The sequence below is a fragment of the Haliotis asinina genome, chromosome 15 (genome assembly GCF_037392515.1).
Source record: "Haliotis asinina isolate JCU_RB_2024 chromosome 15, JCU_Hal_asi_v2, whole genome shotgun sequence".
In the NCBI taxonomy this organism is placed as follows: domain Eukaryota; kingdom Metazoa; phylum Mollusca; class Gastropoda; order Lepetellida; family Haliotidae; genus Haliotis; species Haliotis asinina.
The window spans coordinates 36629659-36641857 of record NC_090294.1 but is presented as its reverse complement, the minus strand read 5'-3'; the positions used below and the strand labels follow the sequence as shown (position 1 = coordinate 36641857).

Below are 12199 nucleotides of genomic sequence, written 5' to 3'. Positions count from 1 at the left end.
TTCTGTTGTTGCTGGAATGTTGCTAAAAGCGGCGTAAAACCTAATTCACTCATGATGTGATCTTTTTTATTGAAGGAATCAGAAGGATGTGACGGGTGTGAGTGAGACTCCAAAACATCGATCTGATATGATACAGTCACACCAAGTAAGAGGTACAGGTTTGAAAGTCAGATACAGTCAAACATTTTCCCAGTCTGTGTCAAGTCTTTTGTGTCATTTTGTATCGCCTTGTAGAGAAGCGACTGACAGAGGTGTACAGTAAATTTACTGTCAAGAAAATGATGTAAATGTAATTTGAAGATGAATACCATTTCGTTTTGATTTTCCCAAAACATACTGTACACCGAAAACAGCTTATTATACCTTATTTTTGGAAGAAACTATGTTGAATTTTTTATCATTATTAGCAAATCCCTACAAAGATAGTATTATTAAATTACTTACATTCATTATGTTATGTAAGTACCAAAATGATTTAATACGGGCACCTTTTGTAAATGTAAAAGTTATTGTATATATTGATATACCATATTCTATCCTGCATACACAAATGACGACAAGGGGCATATAGTCTAAGTCTTTTCTGAATAAAGAGTGGAATCGGCAGTATATACAGATGATGTCTTTGAATGAACAGGTGCCGCGCATGAATGGTTTATAGTGAGTGAATTCGGGTTCACAACGCTGTAGCAGTATTACAGTAATACCATGGCGGAGGAAACAGGGATTTGGTCTCTCGTTGTTTACCCACGGGAACAATCGAAACATCAACCATCGGCGTGGAGAAGCGAACGCTTTCACCACAAGGCAACCCCATGAATGTTATGCAGACAGTTTTAAGCATTGTTTGTTCGATTCCTTGGTCCTTGCCACAGTGCTAACCCCGATCCAAGGAAAAATCAAGATAGCTCCTGGATGCAAGCTGGAGCTACGGAACGGTAATACGTCTGATAACTATAGCAGAAAGCCCGTGCATCCAAAACTTTCAGTTTTAGCCTGAAACAAATACAGATGTATACTTTCTGTAACCCGTCAGTTTATTTCACTGAAAAACGCTTTTATGTATACATATGGAAATTAATTAAGCAACACCAAATTCAAAGACACATAAAAACTTAACAAAGTTTAACGAAGTAATTTTGATGATTGATTATTCAATTTTGATGTATTGACATACAGCATGAGCTTTTCATGGGTTGATATGACGCGCGTGAAGCTTGCACAGCGCACGTGCATTGCTTTAACCTCAACTTTCGAAAAATGCACTTTTTCCCTGGGGTGTTTACAAGCGCAGGTTGTCGATTGCATTCGGTTTTTCATTCATTTCAATGTCATGGCACGTAGGAAATTATCAGAGGCCACTCGTTGGCAAATAATCGGCATGAGGAATGCTGGTATGTCTCTAAGACAAATCGGGACTCAAATCGGACGACATCATTCCATAATTTCAAAACTTTTGAAAAAATACCGGGCCACTAATGAAGTTAAAGACCTGCCTAGACCAGGAAGACCCAGGAAGACCACAGTCCGGGAGGACAGAGCTTTACTGAGACTTGTACGGCGCAGGTCCTTCGACTCGAGCTCTCGGTTGAGACAGGAGTGGCTTCCAGGGAGACCCATCTCGAACAGGACTGTTCGGAATCGTCTGAAAGCTGCAGGATACCGGGCAAGGAGGCCAATCAAGCGACCCAGACTGTCTCCAGCCCATAAGGCAGCCCGACTGGCCTGGTGTAGTGACCGTTTGCACTGGAACATTGCCTCTTGGAGGAAGGTCCATTTCTCAGATGAGAGCCGGTTCTTGCTGCACATGGTGGACGGTCGTACTCGGGTCTGGAGGCAGAGGAACACAGCAATGGCTCCACGGAACATCCAGGAGACTGTGGCCTTTGGGGGAGGTTCCGTTATGGTATGGGGGTGCATTTCCATGAACTGCAAGTTGGATATCATTACCATCCGTGGCAACCTTAACGGTGTTCGTTACCAACAGGAGGTTCTTGACAGGGCTGTGGTACCTCATTTTGAGAACCATCCTCTGGCAACGAGACCCATATTTATGGACGACAATGCTAGACCTCACAGGGCGCATGCTGTAAATGATTTTTTGCGGCAAAATGCAATTGACAGAATTCCATGGCCTGCCATGAGCCCTGACCTCAACCCCATTGAACATTTGTGGGACTTTATTGGCCGTCGTGTGAGGCAGAGAGACCCACCAGTCCATAATCTCAACGAATTGACGGCTGCCCTGCATGAGGAGTGGAACAGGATCCCCCAGAATCAGATCCGGAGACTCATCCAAGGAATGAGGAGGCGTCTGGAATCGGTGGTGCGTGCGCAGGGAGGACACACTAGATATTGATGAAAGTCGGTGTGCAGACTCTCAGATGACTGTTATTTCTTTCCATGTGACATTTGTGTTAATACACCTGACAACAACGTCTGTGGATGAATAGTAAATTGTGTCCATTTTTTCATGAATTTAAGACAGTTTTAAGAATTTGGATTTCGTTGCAATAAAGCAAAGTCTTGATACTTTTTCCCTTTAAGTTGTTTGTCAGAGATCGTCTGTTGAATAAAAAAGTGTCAAACTATATCAACCCGGCATATTTTGATTGTCAGAACACTTCAAAGTTGCTCCAATAGAAAAAATTGGGGTGTTGCTTGATTAATTTCCAGGTGTATAGTTGCTGACTGTCTGTATTGATAGAATGGAATAGAATGTTCAGCACAAGTGTGGATTGTTTTTGTTTTGTTTGTTTGTTGTTTGCTTGTTTGTTGTTTGCTTGTTTGTTTGTTTGAGCATCAGTTCTCACGTCATGGATTAATCACTAGCACTGCACTGTTTCATTTTTTTTCATTGTGTAACGCGTATTTAAACCTAGCAGTAGAAAACCTCCCAATTAAGCAAGTCAGTCTACACAGAAAACTCCAAACAATTTTGCAATTTACATGAACTCTTAAACCCATAATGGCATATTCAGATGTATTGTTTAAATCAGGTCTGTTGTAAGAAGAATCTCAATAACTGGATCAATTTCAAAACGAATTTGAGTAAAATGCTGGTCAAAAAAAATTACATATTTGAAAACCTCCCAAAATATCAAACGCTACCAAAACTTTACTCGGCTGAGAACAGTTCCGGAAAGTCTGCAAGCTGAATGACCAACACTCAACTATCATCAAATAAAATGTACCTTACACTAGAAATATCGAATTTTGTTTTATGTGTAGCTCCCATCTAAAATGGGTGTATACTTTCTTTGCCCGTCATACTATAATGCAGGATCGTTATTTGCTGAAATATATATAGTAATATTTAGAACTCACGTATGTGATAAACGTTTAAGACATCCTGGATCAGACACGTTTAATATCAGGTTTCGAATAATCCCGATTGCTGGTATTGCCACATGCTATTTCACATACAGTGTACTAATATTAGTTGTTGCAGGTAGTGTGTTGGCTGGATTGTTTTTGTTTTGTTTGTTTGTTGTTTGCTTGTTTGTTGTTTGCTTGTTTGTTTGTTTGAGCATCAGTTCTCACGTCATGGATTAATCACTAGCACTGCACTGTTTCATTTTTTTTCATTGTGTAACGCGTATTTAAACCTAGCAGTAGAAAACCTCCCAATTAAGCAAGTCAGTCTACACAGAAAACTCCAAACAATTTTGCAATTTACATGAACTCTTAAACCCATAATGGCATATTCAGATGTATTGTTTAAATCAGGTCTGTTGTAAGAAGAATCTCAATAACTGGATCAATTTCAAAACGAATTTGAGTAAAATGCTGGTCAAAAAAAATTACATATTTGAAAACCTCCCAAAATATCAAACGCTACCAAAACTTTACTCGGCTGAGAACAGTTCCGGAAAGTCTGCAAGCTGAATGACCAACACTCAACTATCATCAAATAAAATGTACCTTACACTAGAAATATCGAATTTTGTTTTATGTGTAGCTCCCATCTAAAATGGGTGTATACTTTCTTTGCCCGTCATACTATAATGCAGGATCGTTATTTGCTGAAATATATATAGTAATATTTAGAACTCACGTATGTGATAAACGTTTAAGACATCCTGGATCAGACACGTTTAATATCAGGTTTCGAATAATCCCGATTGCTGGTATTGCCACATGCTATTTCACATACAGTGTACTAATATTAGTTGTTGCAGGTAGTGTGTTGGCTGGATCATTAACAGGTAGTTCTAGGTCCATTCCCCATACATAAACCAAATACAAGAATCCTGACTTCCTCCGAAATGTTCAGCATCAAGTCCGGATGTTGGGAAGTTTCTAACGGTGAGAATTCCTACGTAGATCTGTTTGTAAAGCCCACAACTATAGCAGGATCGTGGTTACATATATGGGCAATGACGTCAGAAATTACAGAAGAGCCTCAGCTATTGGCTGATGAATTTACTGACAGCCTCGTTTTGAGTCGGACTCCAAGATGGGGATGCAAAGAGTGTTGGAAACTACACAGAAGCTCACGATGGCGCGAGTGGGAAAATTTGACAGATATTTTGATTCTCCACCCGGATTTCCCCTCACAGAAGCTGTATATAAGATGGCAAAGATGGCACCATTCTCAAACCTGAACAGCAGTGAAGGCTACAGCTCATTTGACTCCATCAACAACGATATTCGAAGCGATGTCTGTTTCCAAGACCGGTAAGTTTGTATTGATATTATGAAATATTATATGTTCGTTCAGCTTGAGCGCTGGCTGGTGGCATGTTGATGCATCTAACAGCTGTGAAGCAGAGGATGTAGACAAATCAATAATTATATACCAACAACACAATCTATTCCATGTCATTAAGTATTGCTGTGTTTATTAAAAATACGTATAAAGTAAACTCCAATTGTTGTGTGAGGTATCTCTCTCATGACAAGGATGTTTGATCATTTATTAACGGTAACTATGCACTCCTGTATTTAATTATGTACTATTTATATCGTATGACAAAACCGTTCATACACATTACACTAAATTGTTATACATGTTTCATTTCCAAGAAAAGTCGACATCTGTCATACACAGTCAACCTACGTAACTTTATCTTAAGCCTGAGGCGGGCCAATGTGTCATTTGAACCCAAACCTCTGTTGGGCCGACAAATCGCGCCTATGCATTGCAGTTCACGTTGCAATCCTATTAACAGCTGTTTGAAATGTCATGCACACGGTTTTACTTGGGCGCGGATTTTGACAGAAGAGTTCCTCCGTACTGTTTGCCTTATGAAGAAATGCTCTTATTGATAAGCCGAGTACATGGATGGAAACTTTAACCATCTGAGGAAGGGGCAAGAAGTAGCGTCGTGTTGTCCCATTATCAATATCATGTTGATACTATCAGAGAGTCCTCACGAAATGCAGTAGCGATGAATTCAGGAACCCATATCTCACAGGAAATTCATTATTTCGCATTGGCAATATGCATGAACATTTTTAAGGTGTCTAGTTCATATTGCATTTGATACGGGTTATCTTCAATGTTAGGCTTATGAGAGTGGGGTGGTCTAGTGGTAAAAGCGTTCGCTCGTTACGCCAAAGACCTGGGCTCGATTCCCAACGTGTACATGCTGCGTGTGAAGGCAATTTTCTGGTGTACCTCGTGGTGTTATTGCCGGAATATTGCTAAACGCGACGCAAAACCATACTCACTCGCACTATTTCCGGGAAAGTGATATTACTTCTTGAGGACATTTGATGTTTAACGTCACCTCCGAATTGTCCATGTGTACGTCGATTGTAAACAGACCACCGCCATATAGCAGGAATATTGTTTGGTGTAGCGTAAAACATAACCCACTCACGGTTTCAACTGAAAAAACTCCCCTTTTTCAGGAATCTGCGTACTCGTCTTTGCCTCCTTCATAGACAACATCGTGGGAAACACCGTGCCTGGAATCTGGTCAACACCTTGTGGTCCCCCAGCTCCTATTATTCCATGGGGAGGTATTTTCGATGACCCATCACCTGGACCGTCCAACAACGACCTATCGGCTGAGTTGTACACCAGAACCAAGGAATCTCATCAACACGCCATCGCACTTCGTGAAGCAGCTGTAAGTACATCTGTGTATCTTTCTTTATGTGTTAGATGTATTTACATTTTGATGTGTCCATAGGTGTTGAGGGATGATATCCCATCTGTTGTGTCGTGAATATGTCCGTCTTTCAAACAAGGGAATATGTGTGCATCAACACTTCTTGTCTCTGCATAGCGCCATGAAGTCTCCTGAGATGAGATTTTAGATGTCACAAGATTTATATCTTTGTGAAGTGCCCGTCGGATGTATGCGTCTACATTATCGTACATTATTGTAGCAGCGGAGCACAACAAAATTTGCTACGAAGACCAGTGTGAAAATACAGAACCGCATTCGATGCCTTGAGTTTCAGTTGTCGTGGTTCCGTGCACATCATAATCATATTTGCCGTGGCCTACCCTACTTGTACGTTCTATACCCGTCACCCTTTGAAGGTAATGGACTGTTCGATCCGTGCATATTCATCAGGGTCAACAGTTACGTTGTGTCGTTGTGAGTTTACCAGCAGCATTGCGCCGAAACCCATGGGCGGCAGTCTGCTTAAAAGGGAAGGTATTCCGTTTTTTGTTTTGATAAATTTCTTTGCTCTCAACTTAGACTATCCATCGACTGGACTCAAGCGTGACCCTTGCCCTTATATTGGAAGGATCTACCCACGTCAACTTTCCCTCTCCTGATGACGTCATATTTTGGACGGACAAAAACTCAGTAAGTCAATAAGCTTTAAACTGACTGGCCTGTGTATGAACATTTTCACCCAAAGTTCACCGAGAGACCATTTCTTGCGTCTCCTGCTGGGATATTTCTGGAATATTGCTTAAAATCATATTCATTCACTCACTCTTTGCATGCTTATAATATATCTACTTTTATTACACCTTTCGCGACCAATGAACATACTTAAAAGTAATGTTATGTTTCAATTTACAGACGACGACCACCCTGAAGAAAGACTACGAGAACCTCTCCATCGCTTACGTGTTCCTCGAGGCTGTCCAAGCTGACGATATCAGCGATTTCAACAACACCCTCAAATCTACCCTCGAACATGCAATGGAGAAAATACTGGCGATGCTTTGCACAATAGAGAGCTTCCTGAGCAACCACGATCAAAGCATCGGAAGTTACGTCACACGTCAGATGATGCCGAGTTCACTTCGCGAGATCACGTCCGATAGTAGCAAACGCCAACGAGACTACATCATTGCCAAAGATGTCGTACATCTGCTAACTAGAGTGAAAGAAAGTCACGCAATGCTGAAGACGGGTTATCAGTGAATATGGACGAGTTATCAGTGAACATGGACGGGTTGTTAGTGAAGATATCTATTTTATATATATTTTACAGCATAGTTTTTCATTGAGAATTTATTATTTTTGGGCTAGTTGTGAATACTTTTTATCAATATTTACATTTTTCTTTAAAGTATGTGTGATATGTGTGAGTGTTGTACAACCGATTGAGGAAGAAGAGTTGGAAAATGTGCTGTTCGGAAAGAATAAGTGATAATATGAATGTCTGGAATACGTGATACCTCACAAAGGCCTAAAGGTTTGTGAGACCACCGTAACGTTATAATACATTTCGGATCCGGATCCGATCCGATCCGAAAGTTGTATATCTATTCTTCCGTGAGAGAATCTCTTTACACTCGTGGCACATTAATCTGATAAGCATGGCATATCAAAGTTATGTCTTGTTGGAAAATTTCAAAATTTGTTTTATTGTTTTGTCCGTGTGTTACAAAGGAAATGCACAATGCACAATATATTTCACACAATTTCGTATCGTAAAACTGTCTTCCAGCTGTGCGTGAAGGATTGCTGAACATGAATTGACGTTTTAATAGAATATTTATTGGTATGAGTGTTTATTTATATTGTTACCATGAAATTGCACTAAGAGAAACAAATAAGGGAACAAGAAAATTAAAGCGTTTCGGTAATATTTCCCGTTTCCTTCTCCAGCTTTGAGTAGCGTCATGGAAGGAAATCTGAGAATAGATAAATTAACATTGGCATGAAGTGGAGTTCTCTTGTTTGTTTCCCTCAGTATATTTGTTTGTTCTTCGAATGAATGTACAATTTCATCTGTAATATTGTCTTGTGTGTTATTTTGCGTCAATGAAATCTTCCATCCACGATAACAATTGTCTTTAACACAAATGGTGACAGTGCTTCCAGAATTCCATGAAAATGTTTGGAGAAATATGTCCATTGTTTTCGCTTTGTTTTCTGTCAGTAATATGTTTTCAGTCATTGTTGTCGCAGTATACATTGCCACTTACTTTTACATTGTTAATACATGCCATCAGTGGTACCATACATTGTTGATACATGCCATCAATGGTACCATACATTGTTAATACATGCCATCAATGGTACCATACATTCTGTTTTATTTGCTCATGGAATGCTACTTTTCATTCCTCATGTAAACGTTTTTAATGTTTTTTTAAAGTTTTTTTTATGTATATCTATACATTACGTGTTTTTATTTAAGAAATAAACATACCACGAAGCCCATTTATTTATGTTGATTTCAACAACGGGTGTTACATGACAGCGTCACGTGCATGACATACTATATCGGTTTTGGAGTCGGGTTCCGGGTTAGAATTGATCTTTAGTAAACTATGCTTGTCGTAGAGGCGACTCGCGGGATCAGGTGGTCTGGCTGGCTGATTTGGTTGATACATGTCGCTGTAAACCAGTTGCATAGATCGTGCTGTTGATCACTGGATTGTCTAGTCCAGACTGGATTATTTACAGACAACCGCCATATAATATTGCTGAGTGCGGGGTAAAACTATGCGCACTCATTCATTGTAAAAGTTGATAATTTGAGCAAGGTCCTATGAATGTTTCTGCTTTGACATATGCATCGGGTATATTAGTGGACATTCCTTTTGAGCACAAAGTGGTAGGAAACTACTAACTTACTAACGACGAGTAATTATTTAAGCTAACAATGTCAGTTTTCAACAATACAGATTGACACTATTTGCACGTGATGTTCAGCAATCCGTGCCTTTTATCATACCATGGCGCTTATCCTGCCCATATTTCTAGTTCTGTAGTTTGTCTAGTGACCAATCACGACGTGCACATGCGCAACAGCTCATGCGACGTTAAACAGTATTAACCCATGTTTGACTGTGAACATATTTAGGCCTGTAAACACAATTGGGCCTCTAAATGCTTGGGTCAACGAGCGTCGTTAGGTTTGTATTTAGAATCATTTTCACAAAACGTTATCAGCGAGACTGTTGGGAGAAGGGTTAGAACAATATATCATAATGGGTTACATGCCTGTATATATTATTGACCTTCTTGTTTGTTAAAAACACATATTTATGCATGATAAATATTTGGTCATTATTAGAAAGGTTTTATTGTTGTTCTGCTGAAATATAACAGGAAAATAGAGAAGCATTCTAAAAGCATATTATAATCATACATCATTCAACTATATTACAGTTTGTCAAAAGTTTATAGTTACATATGGCACCTTCACTACGTCCTAAATTCAGCCGTTTCATACTGTCGTAAAGTATATTTGTTTCCAGTAATGTTTTCAGCGCCCGACCCCGTTCTCTTTCTGAGTTGAGGGAGCAATCGTTCCAAAGTTGCAAGGGAGATAACTCAATCGAAACAGAAATCATGAAACTATATACAGACAACGGGTTTCTGTGGTGACAAAATCTTTTCAACAGATTCGACCTGTATGTGAACATTACCCGTTTTTTTTCTAAATTCAAGTCCCCTGAAGATGTCTGTGTATTGTGAAAGTCTGATATAGGCTGTGACAAAACTAGAAAAGTTGGTTTATGAATTTGTCAAATGATTTATCATTCGTTCATTGTTATCGCGTTCCTGTCATGGAGGATAACACCGGATGGTTGAAAGTCTGTCAATAACAATAGGGTGTATGTCAAACATGCAACCTAAGGACATCACCATGGGTCACGCTGACGTACTTTTTCATATTTATTTTTATTTTGTTTGTATGGTTGTTTTTTGTTTTTGGGTTTTTTCGTGTGTTTCTTTGTTGTTTTTCCTTGTTTTTTTGTTGTTTTTTTGTGTGAATCTTTGCAGGCAATGCGTTCACGCTCAGCCACATCACGGACAACCACGAGCGATGCCTTCCTCCAACCGTGTGCCGCGCACGCAGTCATATCCCACCGAATCAGTTGCGGTCACAGAATGTCAGCTGTCACTTCATGAGCGGCACCTGGTGCAAGGAATCTGCTTTGAGTGACTTCCAGAAAAGAAGAAAACTGCCCCTTCTCTTCATGCTGTTCAACAACAGACTCCTGCCCTTTGAACGCACTGTCCCTAATGACTATTTTCCAGAAATCAAGAGAAGGTCGACTGATGTTGAGTTAAATAGGACCACACCTCAAACAAGCCCAGTCGTGCCAACAGCCGAGGCTGAAATCGTCTCGAGTAAAGTTCCCAGTACTCAACATTTATTGAAAGTCAACTGTTACTATGTAAGGAATAAACTCCGAAGACTCACCAATATTCGCGCGGCTGGTTGAGTCCGAGGACCCACGCAACCGCGAGAATACTGGCAAGTCTGAGGAGTTTATTGCGCTTTAAAAATCCCAAAATCATACATATTGCCAGTCTAGTGTTCGTAACCCTTGCACCCGAACACAGCGATATTAATTTTGGCGTCCTTCTGGGTAGCACGGTATGCACTGTACACACATTAAGAACACGCTCTACTGTGCACGGGCCAGCATATTTGGGATACAAAACAAACCATATCAGGCGAATGGGGTTGCTTGTGCAATGTCGTTTGTCACTCAAAATACATTTTGCGATGCTTTTGAATGGAAGAATGTCGAGTATCAGTTTTCATATCAGTCTGAAAGTGGGCACAAATTATGTAGGTGCAGTTGGGAATCGTTCTCCTGATGAGGATTTGCTGCGTAAGTCGCAAAATGCTAGCACGGGAATTTGACCAACTGAAAAGTTGAGCAGATGAATGGATGCTTACTTCTTTCCAGACAGAACAAGAAAGAGTACCAAAACATACCAAACGTTTTGGCAAGGCTCTCCGTTTCTGAATATGAAAGCTTGGAAGCTCTCGCAAAAAATAATAGTACAGAAAGGAAAAGCACTGAGCAGTGCACATTTTAGATTCCTGGCAATATTAAAGGGATGGGTCTGAATCCCTGTCAGGCAGCAAAATATTAAGTATATCTGGAAATCTGAAAGGGACGCTCACTCTGTCATAGAGGTAAGGACCCAAAGGGGTGAATGAGTTTAGTTTTACGCCATTCAACAATATTCCAGCTATATGGCGATGGTCTGTAAATAATCGAGTTCGACCAGACAATCCAGTGATCAACAACATGAGCACCGATCTGCGCAATTGGGAATCGATGACGTGTTAGCCAAGTCAGTGAGTCTGACCACCCGATCCCGTTAGTCGCCTCTTATGACAACCATAGTCAGTCGCCTTTTATGGCAAGCATGGGTTGCTGATGGTCTATTCTACCCCGGGACCTTCACGGATCGCACTCAGAATAGCGTATTGTAAACAAAGAAATGACTATATTTTTTGGTAGAAAATATGAATCTATTTCACGTAAGAAATCAGTAGAAAAACTGCATGGAAGCATAAATAGTCAATCTAGTTCTTGGAGACAGATTAAATCTTTACCAAACAAACCCAAACAGAAGAATTTTACAACGAAAGCAGAATAGCTTTGAAACCAGTTTGGAACTTCTCATATGTTATCATATTAACCCAATTAGTAAGTCTATTATTTAAAACAGTAGTAAAAACTTCCCCAAGGACACTCATTAATGAGATCCCCCTATAAGTTGTCAAGGTCTCAGATCGCCTTTTTGTGTAAAGGGACATTTCTGAATGTGACCAACGGCTTGGGAATATTTAATTATCAAAGAGTTTGTTGAAACGTTTATGGAGAGATGACATATCAAATTGGGAACAATTAAGCTCCTCTATCAGCACTTGATCGGGCCCGGCAGATTTTCCGTGTTTTAACGTGTTAATAGACGGTGTAATTTCATGTTCAGTTATATCAGGATTAAGAACAAATGCATCAATATTTGTGAACTGAGGTGAGAAATAATTATGTATATACGAAAACATA

General features: G+C 40.0%; 1 protein-coding gene across 1 annotated transcript; it reads left to right on the top strand.

Moving 5' to 3' along the window:
* Nucleotides 1–4661: 4661 nt before the first annotated feature.
* On the top strand, nt 4662–7343 carry LOC137264874 (uncharacterized). Its single transcript, XM_067800221.1, has 4 exons — nt 4662–4680; nt 5860–6080; nt 6663–6773; nt 6996–7343. The coding sequence occupies exons 1-4, from the start codon at nt 4662–4664 to the stop codon at nt 7341–7343; spliced, it is 699 nt and encodes a 232-aa protein (XP_067656322.1).
* Nucleotides 7344–12199: the final 4856 nt, after the last annotated feature.